This window comes from Panthera pardus, unplaced genomic scaffold (genome assembly GCF_024362965.1).
Source record: "Panthera pardus isolate Hobbes unplaced genomic scaffold, ASM2436296v1 HiC_scaffold_1, whole genome shotgun sequence".
Lineage (NCBI taxonomy): Eukaryota > Metazoa > Chordata > Mammalia > Carnivora > Felidae > Panthera > Panthera pardus.
The window spans coordinates 84,301,359-84,316,160 of NW_026526654.1; the positions used below are offsets into that span (position 1 = coordinate 84,301,359).

The 14,802-nt window shown below is 42.2% G+C and overlaps 1 protein-coding gene across 2 annotated transcripts in view; it reads left to right on the forward strand.

The window, feature by feature from the left end:
- The window catches only part of USP12 (ubiquitin specific peptidase 12), a 104,055-nt gene that overhangs the window by 52,754 nt on the left and 36,499 nt on the right, over positions 1 to 14,802 (forward strand). For both annotated transcript variants that reach the window (XM_053900701.1, XM_053900703.1), the window contains exon 2: positions 2,878 to 2,958. In XM_053900701.1, coding sequence (XP_053756676.1) covers positions 2,878 to 2,958 — 81 coding nt within the window. The remainder of the gene's footprint in view (positions 1 to 2,877; positions 2,959 to 14,802) is intronic.

The following is a 14,802-nucleotide window of genomic DNA, read 5'->3' on the forward strand; positions in this document are numbered from 1 at the left end:
AAAATCTTGAATTCATGCCATAAGAGTATCTCCTGCACATTCACAGAATCTGCTATACAGCGTCCTTATCATGGTAAGGTGTATGTTACTAGGCTGTGCTTGAATTTAGAACTGTCATAAAGTAAATCCCGTTCTCTCTTTGTACTTTCCATTTGGATCCGCTACCCTGACTCCATCTGTCACTGTAATCTCTCCCTGTTGAATTGTGTTGCTTGGCATTTATTGGTTGGCTTGGGCTTCCTAGAGTTTTGTGTACATCTAGTACATGTCCTCAGGAGGGTTGATAAAAGTGATCGGTAGTGTTAGAGTGTTGAGTTAGAAGAGACTGTAGAAATTACCTTGTCTTTTAATTTTCTAAACATGTGTAGCTGTGAAAACCTTGATTTGGGTAATGGATTACTTGGAAACACAACAGATCAACGTAGAGGAGTTGGAGGTTTTGAAAATCAGTGGAGACCAACTCCTTTATCTTGCAAATGAAGCGTCTTAAACCCAGAAAGATTAAATGACTATGGTTTATGGCTGTTTCCACCTTCCCACACTTAGCATCTTTCTCCCAGACCTCCGATTGGATTGTGGTTTTGCTTTGTTGTTAGACTTTTGGACAGTACAGTGACTATACCTCTGTGTTCCTTTGTGGGGTTGGCCAAAGTTGTTTTTTTTAATGATAACTATCTCATTTTTTCTTGTGCCTTTGTTTCTTTCTCTTGATATTTCTTAGCTATTGTTTGGAGCAGATATTTGTGATCATTACTGGCTAATGCGAGTAGCTTTTCTTCTCCCCTTGAATTTGAAGGGAAGGGGGAGAAGGCAGCCGTCATTTATGGGACACCTGCTTCTGTGCCAGGCACTGCGGATGCTTTCATCAAGGTTTCAATTCAGTTAATTTGTAGCCGCCCTATAGAGTAGTTGGTGACATTTTCCTTTTACAGTTAGGAAACTGAGGCACAAAGAAGCTAGTAAGTTGATCCGTAGCCAAACCACCTTGAGGATGCGGACGGGGAGAGGGATTTCTAAGCAGTGCATGCATGATACGTCACGGGTAGGGGGATGAACGGGTCATCTGGAGTGGTGAGAATACGTGCTCTGTGGCATGTGATTGCTATTACATTGGAGAGAGAATGTTCACGTGTTATCCTGTTCTTCCCACGGGCCAGAAACGCTTTCCGGAGTTAGGTGCACTGACATTTTACTGTCCACATAAATAGATGTGATGAGGTTGTACTTTGGATCATAGAGCCTTTCTTCTTTTTTTTGTGGGGGAGGGGTTATACTTATTTAAACGAATATTGTTTTGAATTCGTATGGTAAGTGGTAAACATCCGGGTTACTGATAGTTTTCGACCTACGTGAGGAAGCTTTGACGTGATGCTGGAGCTGGCAGCGGTGGAGGGTGGGGCTTGCAGCGTTCCCACCGAGACCGAGTTGTTCAGTGGGTCTCGAAGTTGCTGTGATCATTGAATTTGATGTCAAAACACAGGGCATAGCCAAATTGGAAGTAAAGGGTGTTTGTAAACTAGCGATTCCGTCAAGGTTTTGTGTAAAGCCTAAAACGAGTCCCAAATTAAAAAAAAAAATAACGAAGACAGCGTCATGTTTATGTACCAGCGCTGGATGGCTGGAGGACATTAGAGGAAATGTCTTGTTTTGGTAGAATCTGACCACCAATCAATCCACCCAGTCCCTCTAATCAGTGCTGACAATCAGGAAGTTGAGGATGTGTTGTCTAACAAAGGTTGGCCTTCCCAAGTCCAGGGATGGAGCTCAGTCAGGAAACGGCAAGGTCTTCTGAGCACCGAGGTGATGTTAATTTCGTGTCCGTGCCCCGGAGGAGGCAGTGTGTGCGTGTGGTTTTACTGCAGCTTTGCAGAGTGGCGCGCCGGCATTTTGTGAGTGATGTCGCATGGGTTTTGTCTGGGGGGATGTTTTCTTGGGAGTCTTCAAGTACACATACCTAGAGGTATCATGCTTTCAGCGTTGCTGTCATTTTTCCCTCTCCGGCTACGTTGGGAGTCCATTTAGGGGCGTGTGCCAGTACACAGGGCCCTAGTGGCACCCCACCTCCCCTCTTTTTCAGGGACGGAGTTGAGTCGGTCGTATTCCTGAGACCACGACACGTGATTGTGGTCTGTGCCGGGCCCTTCTTCTGTTGGGTTTCGTTTTGGTTTTTCCCTTTTTTATCCTTCACCCCTAGTTGCAATGCCCCAGTGCTCTTCAGCACCCACTCAAGGACGTTTAACATCCATTCTTAAGCCCGCTGGCCGGGCGCTAGTCTTTATGTATGCGTTAAGCACAGTTTTTCTTTTTTTCATATTTAACATTATGTTTTTGAGAACTAGGCGTGCTTTTGTATGTAAACCTAGCTCCGATCATTCCGACTCTGCTCCAGAGCGGGCCGTCACATTTCATAGACTGGCTGCTTGTTGGCTGTGCGGTCGTCCGTGCCGCCCCGCGCGGCGTTCTTGTCACTGTGGGTCCTGGGTGGGGATCCGTCAGGTCAAACTTGGAGGAACTGTTAGGTCACCTACTACATGCGTGTTTGGTTTCGGCTCCCTGAGATGGCTGTCGAATTATACCCCGTTAGGGCACGGGTACAGCCGGGGCTTTAATCCGCTAGCTAGAAAAAAGTCACAAGTTGTAAGTACAGCTTCTTGATCCGCGCTTTGCTTTCCTGAGAAAGTTCTTGCAAACTAGTCTTACTATTAAAATCCTTCACTCTTCACTATCATCCTTTATTTTCTTTCAGTAATGTTACGTGGTGAAAGGGAACACAGTTTTTTAAGGGATGTCTCTGTGATGCACGTATAACCGAAACGTTATGAAAATACTACGAATACTAAGAGTGCTGTTTCGTTTGTTTTAATTTTTATTTTACAGGGCGCCAATGCCTCGGCATTAGAGAAAGAGATTGGCCCAGAACAGTTTCCAGTCAATGAGCACTATTTTGGATTAGTCAATGTAAGTATCCGTTGGTCCTCCGCCTTCACAACTATGGTTGCAAATCGTTTTCAAAGTGTTGAATGTGTTTCATAATTTATTAAAGGAAAATTGTTCATTTGCATCAGTAGGCTTAAAGCCAAGAAACTTGATTTGGAATTTTAAAATGCTCTTTTTTTTTTTTTTTTTTTAAACGTTTATTTATTTTTGAGAGAGCGAGCGAGTGAGCACGAGCAGGGGAGGGGCAGAGAGAGAGGGAGACACAGAATCGGAAGCCGGCTCCAGGCTCCGAGCTGTCAGCACAGAGCCCAACGCGGGGCTTCAACCCACGAACCGTGAGATCACGACCTGAGCTGAAGTCGGACGCTTAACCGACTGAGCCACCCGGTGCCCCTAAAATACTCTTTTTAATGGAAGGGAAACAAGACTGCTCGAAGTCTTAAGGGTCTTAGATTGGAGTTAGCCAGATTTTTCCTATTTTGTATCAAATTTTTTCATAACGGAAATTTCATATGGCCTATGCTACATGATCTCTTGTTTCTTTGAGAATTATTTAAATGTCCAAATAGAAGCGGTCCAAACGTACAGGTGTAATAAATAAAGTTTTGCAAGTGCCTCCATGTGTCTGTGGACTCTTTGTCAGCCGACTTCTGGCAGTGTTCCACTAGCATAGATATAAAAATGCAAAATATAGGAGAAAGATACATCCCCAGTCCTTGTGAAGATAATTCTAGTTATTATACATCATTGAAATTTTGGGAGAACTTTCTTTGGAAGTTTTAACTCTTTTTCTGACTCATCAACAAATGCCACAAATCTGTGTTCTACAATTGTGGTAGTTTATGCCGTCCTGTTACGTAGATCCGTGGTGAATGTTTTAAACTCTATGTAAGAGATGATAATACAGGGGACAAAGTAAGCTCCATTGAACACACGTGTGTCACTCACTGAGTGCAATCCGTGACGTTCAAGGTAGATTTCTTGTGTAGGTAAAGTGATGTGGGCATTTCCTCTCCTGCTGGGAGTCCCCTTGAGAGCGTAAAGCTGGTAACAAAAGGAGTCTCCACCCCACTGTGCCCACCTCCCCAGAGGAGCCTGCTCATTCATCTACTGGCTCTTTTTTCCGGAATCTACCCCCACATTCTAAATAAAGTGCCTGTATGCTGTTAAAAACAGTCTATCGACTTCTTTTCCCTCACCCTAGACATTCCTTCATGGCTCTCCTTTTCTAGAACTGGTCTTCTTCCTTGGATTTTTCCCTGCTTTGTGGAACATGTTCTATGGTAGCTTCTTTAGGGAGCGTGCATGGGAGGTGAACTTTGAGCTCTCGTGTATTTAAAAACGTTTTGGTTCTTGCTAAAGCTAGATACACAGCCTTCCTTCAGAATTTGTAAGGGATTACTCTGTGGCTTTCTGGCATCTGTTGATGTCAAGAGGGTTGATGCTGTTCTGATTTGTCACCTCTTCTGAGTGTGGCCCCCTCCCCCCAACCCCCCAACAGTGTTTTAGGAGGCTTTCAGAATGTGGATGATTATCCACAATGTTCTGAAATTTCATGATGTGTCTTCGTGTTCCTCCCCCTCCCCCCCCTTTGTTGCATTGACTATGTACCAACTCATTCAGACATTTTTCGTTTTCCTCAAGTCTCGAACATTTCTAATACTAGCATTTGGATAATTTCCTTCCTATCAGTGTAATCTCTTTGTTCTGTCTTTTTTGATATACCCTTCGTTGCGTATCGAAATGCAGACTGATTTCTCTGTTTTTTCTGCGTTTTCTCCCATTTTTGATCATCTGCTTTGTATTCTACATTTTGGATTATTACCCTTTTTTATCTTGTTCATTGCACCTTTTATTTCTTAGAGTGTTACTTTTGTTCTTTGATTTTGTTTCTCTGTGGTTTTTCTCAGGATATTATTTATAGTTTTTATTGTTGAGGTTTTCTTATCCTTACTGGATTGTTTCTGAGACACCCCCCCCCCCCCCCCCCGCCGCCACCATTTTAAACTCTGTTTCCTAATGGAAGCTCTCCTTAAATTTCATTCCTGCATAAAGATGAAATTCTGAGAAGCTGATTGGGGCTCTGTGTATGAGGGTGGAGCTGGTCTACCAAGGGCTTCTCTCCGAGGTGACTGCCCCCCACCCCCATTTCAGTGGCTAGAGCCTTTTCTCTGGGGCTGTTTACCTGGTGCTGAGGGACTTCTTCAGTCTGTGTCTAGGGCTGGCTTCGTTCAGGGTCTTATTGAATCCTGTCCTCTGTTTGGTGCCTCATGCGGTCCTCTGCTGTCCTTAAGGGCTCTTGAACCAGACTCTCCTGTTCAGCTTCTGCGGGGACTAAAACCTACACTTGAAAGAAAGGCGAAGTGCCTAGGGGTCTGAACGGCCCTTTTAAAAGACTTACAACCGGGGGCGCCGGGGTGGATAAGCATCTGACTCTTGGTTTTAGCTCAGGCCATGATCTCAGTTTGTGGGATCGAGCCCCCATGTCAGGCTCTGAGCAGGGAGCCTGCTCCGGATTCTGTCTCCCTCTCCCTGCCCCTCCCCTGATCGCTTGTGCACGCTCGCTCGCTGTCTCCCAAAGCAAACAAGAAATAAGCATTAAAATAATAATAATAATAAAAGGCTTATAACCGGACCTGTGTTTTCCCACCCTCACCCTCCTCCCCCCCCCTTTATTTTTTCCTAATTTATTCTTTTACTGTCATTTCATTGGAGTTTTGTCAGGGGTGGGGGGAAGTTAATTGAATATATTTGAATGTATGTAATGTCCCTTGTTTAACAAGAAAGTCTGGCCTTTACTTCCGATATCTAAGGTGTTTGTGCTTGCATACAGCGTTGTCTAGTGATCAAAAACCTCATTTAACTTCTGGGAATGGGCAGACCCCAGTTTCTTCTCTCTCATTATTACTTCCCTGTGGCTACCCACCCTTATTTGGTTCACACTCAAGCTAATATGTGTCTCGAATTGTAGTAAAGGTGTGTTCATCGATAGTGTCTCAGAAGAACCCATTTTCTTTAGCACAGGAGTATTTTATATATTGAAGGCTGTCTCACTTTTAACCTTCTCCAATATAAATATTTCAATCTCTCCATTTTGTGTCTGACTGTAACCTTTTTTGCAGATAGCCTCACAACAAGGAAAACGGTATCCTAGATAAAATCTTACTATAAAATGAGTTCTACAGGCCTGTTTTCCCCTTGCTGTTAATGTTGTTTTTGCTTGAACATACCTCTCAGAATACCAGGGTCAATTGTGTTAAAGGAAAAAAAAAAAGATTTCTTAGAAGGTTTTATTTTTATTACTCCCCGTGGATCAAGATTAAATTAATCTAAATTAAGAGGGTAGTATTGGTGCTTTTCCCTGAAGCTGACTAACCGAGATTCAGTAAAACCCAAGAGAAGCAGGAGGGAGTAAAGTTAGTACGAGAATTTTAGGGGAATCTTTGTCTTTATCCCCTCCAGAGACTCTTTTGATGGGTGGAAATATAGTTTCTGATCTCTGTGCCTAGTTAGTACACCAAAGAATTGAGCTCCCCTAAGGTAGCCAGGGCTCCAACCTTGAAAGATTGATGAACACCTTGAATTATATTGAGAAAGTAATTGATGGTCAGAGTACATGCAGCAGAACCAGTATAGTGATTAACTTTTTCCATGGTTTAAACTTTCAGGTTCCCTTGCAACTGTGTTGTGTATAGTCTTAACCTTTTTCTAGAAGTCCTATTTTTAAAAAAATAATGTTTATCTTTGGGGGGGGGCATGAGCAGATGAGCAGGGGGCAGAGAGAGAGAGAGAGGGAGAGAGGGAGGGAGAGAGAGAGAGAGAGAGACACACAGACAAGAATCCAAAGCAGGTTCCACAGACTGGATGTGGGGTCGGATGCTTAACCAACTGAGCCACCCAGGCACCCCTGTATTTTTAAGCTCTTAAAATATCACTCTTGTTTCTTTCCCCCTTCCCCCCTCCTCCTTTTTTTCTTTTTTCTTTTTTTTTTTTTAATTTATGGAGTTATCACACTATTTATGGGAGTTCCTAAAAAATAAGGGTGGAGCTTTGAGGGATAAGGGAGGGTAGCTTAGTTAATTCAGAGATCAACATTTTAACCCCTCCGCCCCCCATCTCTGTCTGCCAGGTAGTTCCTATTGAAAACAACACTGGAATGTAGCTGCTTTAAGAAATTCTGTGGTTTAGGAAATTCTGTGGGGCGCCTGGGTGGCTCATTCGGTTAAGTGTCCAACTTCGGCTCAGGTCATGATCTCACAGCTTGTGAGTCGGAGTCCCGCGTCAGGCTCTGTGCTGACAGCTCAGAGCCTGGAGCCTGCTTTGGATTCTGTGTCTCCCTCTCCCCTGCTCGTGCTCACTCTCTCTCTCAAAAATAAACGTTTAAAAAAAAAAAAAAAAGAAATTCTGTGGTTTATCTTTTCTAACAATTGGATTTTGTTAAAATGAGACACACATGTATTTTCTTTTTATTAATCTGTTCTTAGCTAAGTGTGAGTTTCTGAGGTTCATTTTTAAAAAAATGTTTCTTTTGTGGGAGAGAGAGAGAGACACACACACACACACACACACACAAACACACACACACGGGGAGGGGAGGGGCAGGGCAGAGAGAGGGGGAGAGAAAGAATCCCAGTTTCTGATAGTGCAGAGCCCGGTGTGGGGCTCGGTCTCACTAACCATGAGATCATGCATGACCTGATCCAAAACCGTGAGTTGGATGCTTAACGGATTGAGCCACCCAGGTGCCCCTCCGTGGTTCATTTTAATAGCTTTGAAGGAAAAGCTTACACTGAGAAGAGTTCCTGTTAGCCTTGCCTGATTGGATCCTTTTTGTGATTGGCAAGCGGCATACTTACTAGCACTTGCCTTTGGGAAACAGTACGTGTATGTGGACAGGTAGAAAATCAGGCTTTTTTCGGAAACGTAGTCCCCAGGCCCAGTGTGGCGCCCAGCACGGGGCCTGAGCTCTAAGATGGTCAAAACCTGGGCTGAGATCCAAAGTCAGACGCTTAACCAACAAAGCCACCCAGGCTCCCCCAGACTTTTTTTTTTTTTTTTTTTTTATGGAGAAGAAAAATAACCACAGTTGGATTAACAGAAAATTCAGCGTGGTGGTTGATCCCAACGTTGTCAATGACAACGTATTTTCCATTATTTACGGTTGCAGATCTTTTTGTCTTGGAAGACTGTTTTCACGAATGATGACTTTGATGGCAGTTGACTCTTCATAATTCTGATGTCTGCCACTATAATTTGCATAATACATAGCGTGGGGCTTTCCTGTTGGTTTAACTCTTGTGAATGCGTTCGTATTTCTGATGTTATTGGAAGTCTGAGAGGAGAAATACTAGTGTGGTGTGAGGGCTGAGAGATGGTCTTGTGTAGACAAGGGAGCCTTTTGGAAGCTTTCTCTTGTTGTAAAATATCCTGCTTAAGTGTCAGCTGTTTATAGGGCCAGCTAAATTCTCTGAAAACAAATTGTTTTAATCTCATGAACCGGATTGCCTTTTTCCCTTGTATCTTGTCGCTGATGAGTACTTATTTTAGTAAATGGAGTGATTTCAGTTAGTATCTCTTTCCTACTTGTGCAGCCTACATTTTTAAGAGTCTTTTTTCATTATTTTATTGTATGGTTCTATATTAATTTCTAATAACTGCCAAGAGACAGGTGGCCTCATTAAATCGATTTGTGAGGCTGCAGTGGGATGCGCTTTTCCCTGAAATCTTTGTTATAAAATAACAACTGTGTTCCTAGACCATCTTACAAGAGGCTTTTAAGCCTGAATTGCCAGTAGTCATTGGCCGGAATTCTGGATTCGGGGGGCCGTTGTGAAGGACGCAAATAAAAATGAAACTTTCTTTCCATTTGTAAGTCATAAAATTGATTAGGTAAATGTCTCTTGGTTCTATTTGCTTTTACATTGATTTATTCTCCTTTAGTTTCTCTCCACCTGCTGGCCATAGGCTGCTTGAGGGTTGCATTATCAGAGATCCCAGAGAATGTTCATATTAGACCTGACAAAAGAACTCTGGCCCAAGTATTCTGCTGAGATTGGGTCAAGTGGACGGCCCTGTTGGCAGGGTCTATAAGAAGGTTTGTGGTGGACAACCCTATGGCACTTATGTAGAGACGTCAGTTCCTATAAGGAAGGGTGGGACAGTAGAGTGAGGTAGTGTAGGGCAAGGAATGGATGTCCACTAGCATATGGAAGGACATTTTTAGATTAGGTTTACTTGACTGTAGTGAGAGTGGTGGATAGGGAAATGTGGGGTATAGTGTTAAAAAACAGGGCCACCTAGGGCACCTGGCTCCGTTGGTTAAGCGTCCAACTCTTGGTTTCAGCTCAGGTCGTGATCTCGCTGTCGGTGGGTTTCAGCCCCCCGTCAGGCTCCGTGCTAACAGTGCGGAGCCTGCTGGGGATTCTCTCTCTCTCTCTGCCCCTCCCCGCTCACGCTGTCTCAAATAAGTAAATCAATTAAAGCCAACAAATGAACAGAACAGGGCCACCTAAACTGTGCTGGGGAAGAGGACCTTCCTTTAGAAGGGGACGTGCACAGGATAGGCATCATCATCACCAGCCTCCAGCATGGGACAATGGAGCATTTAATAAACATCTTGAAACGTTAAAAAAAATTTTTTTTTAACGTTTATTCTTTTTTGAGAGACGGAGAGGGGGAGAGAGAGAGGGAGACACAGGATCTGAAGCAGGCTCCAGGCTCTATCCGTGTGTGCAGTGGTCCTGTGACACTCAAGTTCGACACCAGCGAGTCGATGGTATCATTGTCTCTTATTCGTTTGTGCGGTTGCAATCTATTATAATTTGAACAGAGATTAAGAGATTACGTGATTTCATTTCATTCGGTTAACCTAGGTTTTCAAAATGGCCACATGACTTAAAAAGATTGTTTCAGAAATAACAGTGTGGTGACGGAGTGCTGGGGAAGTGCTCCATGCAGGTTGCTAATTTACTTCTTTACAAGGTTTTACGAGGTGTGGGCTGTATTGTCAACCACACTCACAGATGAGGAAACGGATGAACGGCGTGGCTCAGTGATTTCCCGCGGTCAGGTAGCGGAACCCAGCTTGAGCCCAAGGCGGTTCAGTTTCAGGGCTTGTGACTTCCTCTCCATGCCATGCTGCTGGCAAGGCAGTTGATCGCTCAGGTGAGTTCCAACAGACGTGGTAGGATTGAAAAGTTAATATCAGGGGTGCCTGGGTGGCTCAGTCGGTTAGGCGGCTGACTTCGGCTCAGGTCAGGATCTCGCGGTCCGTGAGTTCAAGCCCTGCGTCGGGCTCTGTGCTGACGGCTCACAGCCTGGAGCCTGTTTCCGATTCTGTATCTCCTTCTCTCTGACCCTCCCCCGTTCATGCTCTGTCTCTCTCTGTCTCAAAAATAAATAAACGTTAAAAAAAAAAAAAAGTTAATATCCTATTTTAGAAAGTAAGGTAAGGCCATAAAAGAACTTCCCATTTGCACCTCTCTGTGTGTGTCTGAGTCTTTGATAGCTCATAGGATATACTGAGCATAAACCCAGCCTGTCAATCACTGTATAAGCCACAGCTTACCAGAAGGCGTACTCAATTTTATTGCTCTCGCTGAAGCATTGATAATCTTTAGTGAAAACAAAATTAATGTAAGTCAGACAAAAATTTAAAATATCTACTTGGCCTTAGTCACATTTGTTATACAGTCGACCTTTGAACAACATGGGTTTGAGCTGCCCCGGTCCCTCTATACATGGGTTTTTTTTGTTTTTTTTTTTTGTTTTTTTTTAACACAGTACTGTAAATGTCTCTTCTCTACCTTATGATCTTAATAACATTTTTTTTTCTCTAGCTTTGTTGTAAAAGAATACAGTACATAGTACATATGACATATAAAATATGTGTCAATTGATTGTTACTGGTAAGGCTTCCAGTCAACAGTAGTCTAAGTTTTTGCAGAGTCAAAAGTTGCCTTCAGATATTTTTGTAAAAAAATTTTTTTTAATGTTTATTTTTGAGAGAGGGAGTATGCGTGGGGGAGGAGCAGAGAGAGAGGGAGACACAGAATCCGAAGCAGGCTCCAGGCTCTGAGCCGTCAGCACAGAGCCCAATGTGGGGCTTGAACTCACGAACTGCGAGATCATGACCTGAGCCAAGGTCGGACGCTTAGCTGACTGAGCCACCCAGGTGCCCTGTAAATTTTTAATGTTTTTTTTTTGTTTTTTTTGGTTTTTTTTTTTGGAGAGAGAGCACGAGCAGGGGAGGAGCAGAGAGAAGGAGACACAGAATCTGAAGCAGACTCCAGGCTCCGAGCTGTCAGCACATAGCCTGATGCGGGGCTCAAACCACGAACCATGAGATCATGACCTGAGCTGAAGTTGGACACTTAACCCACTGAGCCACCCAGGCACACCAACTCAGATTTTTTTTTAATGTTTATTTTTTTATTTTGAGAGTGCATATAAGCAGGGGAGGGGCAGAGAGAAAGGGAGGGGGGCGGGGAGAGAGAGAGAATGAGAGAGAATGAATATGAATGAATGAATGAATGAATGAATTCCAAGCAGGTCCTGTGCTGTCAGTGCAGAGCTCGACGTGGGGCTTGATCTCATGAACTGTGAGATTATGACCTGAGCTGAAGTCGAGTCAGACACTTAACCTACTGAGCCACTCAGGTGCCCCTACACACAGATTTTGACCATGTGAGGGATCAGTGCCCCTAACTTCCTCATTGTTCAGGGGCCAACTGTATATAATGTATGTTTTTATGTATATAAATTTTATATTTTATAAAAGTAATTTTAATGTGTAGAATGTAACACATATATAATTTTTATTTGTGTTTATTAGGGATGTGTGCTCAAAATGATCTTAATGATGGAGATATGATAAATATTTGTGGAGGGGGCATTGATTTTAAAACTAGGAGAAAAAGGCATTAGGGAAAGCAAGCATAGGTCATTGTGTTCAATGAGCAATTGAAAAATCAGTGATCAGACCTTGAGGAGGTGGCAGCTTTTAAAATTTGTTTCCCTGATTTTAAGCCGGATTATACCTTTGATCTTCAAAATAAGCTGAGAAGATAGGGTAGGTGTCAACCCTATAGCAATATCTTATTTAGAAATTGAGCATTCGGGGGCACCTGGGTGGCTCAGTTGGTTAAGTGTCCAACTTTGGCTCAGCTCATGATCTCACGGTTCATGGTTTGAGCCCCGCGTCAGGCTCTGTGCTGACAGCTCGGAGTCTGGAGCCTGCTTCAGATTGCGTGTTTCCTTCTCTTCTCTTCTCTTCTCTTCTCTTCTCTTCTCTTCTCTTCTCTTCTCTTCTCTCTCTCTCTCTCTCTGCCCTTCCCCCGCTCATGCTCTGTCTCTTTCTCTCTCTCAAAAATAAATAAACATTAAAAAAATGTTTTTTAAAATTTTTAAAAAGAAATTGAACATTCAGAAACAGGAGTGTGGAGGAAATCATCCCAGACCATCTTTTGCATGAAAGCTATGCACTTGAAAGATACATTTTTAGGTCTTAGGAACTTGAATGAAAGGTGCTATCAAGGAAATTGAAAGAAAAGTTTCCGAGTTATGAATAAGATTGAAAGTGATTGTTTATTCTAGAGAAATAGTAGGAGTTTCACACTTTCATTTTTCCTTACTGGAATTGATGAAGATAAGTGCAAGACCATAAGAGAAGACATCAAATAACTGACTATAAAGTTACTTACTGCTTTACATTCAGGAGATGAGCAAGGAAGGGGCTGCCTTCCAGCATTCTCTACAGAATACAGACTCCCTCGGGTTCTTTACTAAGCTTGGAAGCCATTTGCTGCTTTTTTATGTCAGTCAAGTTTTACTGTCGTACGTTTTTCTAATACACTGTGAGATGCTGTCTTTTGTTTGTAATCTACCTACTCTGTGGAAGTCATTGGAGTCTCTGTTGCTTATTCTTGAATAAAAATGACCAAATTATGGAGATGGAATCTTCTCTTCAGTTGACAGAGGTATAGTTTGTTGGTCATTAGCGTCATTAGACCATGGTATGAATCCTAGTATTGCTTTAGACTGGCGAATACTGAGTAATTGGTACATTAATCTCAATATTGTAGGTTCTGCAGTGGGTGTACTTAGCCCCTGGATAGGCTTTATGAAAGTTTCCTTGGTTACATTTATCAATAGTATCAGTGCATCGCCCAGTTATCTATCTCTTTTAGTATTTCTTTGGAAAGCCTCTTAAGCATCTGTTTTTATGAAACTACTTGGCTCTGACCAACACTATGAATGTAAAATCCTCATTGGGCCACACGTTCTGTTCCTTTTTTGTGGTATTGTTTAACTTGTTTCTCTGTTTGAATATCTGTAAATTGATAGTTAGGTCTAGATGCTAGATATAAATGTAGTGTTGTTGTTTTTTTTTTTTTTTTTTAATGTTTATTTATTTTTTTTTGAGAGAGAAACAGCATGAGTGGGGGAGGGGCAGAGAGAGAGGGAGACCCAGAATCCGAAGCAGGCTCCAGGGCTCCGAGCTGTCGGCACAGAGCCCGACACGGGGCTCAAACTCACAAGCTGTGAGATCTTGACCTGAGCCAAAGTCAGACGCCCAACCGACTGAGCCACCCAGGTGCCCCTAGTGGTTTTGTTTAAAAAACAAAAGAACACTTCATAAGAGCTGCTATGTATTTCTCCAGGAGACAGAGAAATTTTGTGGTTCTTTTTTAATGATGCTGGAATGCACTGAGGGTTCAGATCATTTTAAAGTTCTCCATCAGTCTTTAATGCTTTTAGTATCCCCTGATAATCACTGCCCAGTCCATTATTTACAATCATTTCTTTGGAATTTATTAGCTGGGATTGTTCTGTAAGCTAGAATTTCTTTCAGCAGCTATTTAGAGCCTTCTGGAATGTTGTTCTTACAAGAAAGACAAGAGAAAACTTTGATGTTTTCCTTTGATGTATTAGTTTGCGACTTCCCATGGAGAGGTCTCTTTTTTTTAAATGTCATTTTTCATAAATTTCTATGTAGTCAATTGCAGTATTTCTTTTTGACGAAAGTTGGCTCTTGAATCCACACAAAAAGATATTCCAGGCTAATCTATATTTGTGTATTTCCTGTCCCAGACCTTGTATAGATAGCCATATCTGCAAGGCATCCTAGTTTCTTTTTGCGGGTAAAAGGTTTTTAAAGACTATAATCTGTGTGCCAGGGAAACTTGCTGCTGCTGCTAGGCCTTGAAGTGGACAGAAGTTGAACACACGCACACACACAGAAAGACATGAGTTTATAATTGATAACTTCACATTCCAATTTAAGTTTACAAGGCTTTTACTCTTTATTACTGTAGCTTTTTTCCTTCGCATTAATAATTTTGGTTCCTAAGGATATTAATGTAAGTCTTTGCTTGCTTTGTCCTTCAGAAATCTGTAGGGGTTTCAGAATAACAATGTCAATAGACTAATTCTAACAATGCGACTACTGGATGCCATTTAGGATTCCTTTTTTTCTTTTTATTCTTAGACTATTTCCGTAGGCATGTATGATAAAAATTCTGTGTTTTAAAATTGCTTGAAGTAATTTTTTGTGTGGTTCTCCCCCAACTTAATGAACATTTAGTTTTCACTGATCTCTGTTTCCTTTCAGTTTTAGGAATTTCTTTTTTTTTTTTTTTCCTCTGGGTACTTCTTAATTTATTTTTTAAAAAAATGGGTGCAAAGCAGACGTTTTTAAAAATGTGCTTTGAATTCTCTCCACTCTTCCTTCTTTCCTTATAAATAACCATTTTTATTAGCTTTTAATTTATCCTTCCTGGTTTTAAGCATAAGCAGAGGACATGAGTTTGACCTTGCTCATTATTAAAAGTCTCTGCCTAGCCTTTTAGGTTAGTATGCGTGACT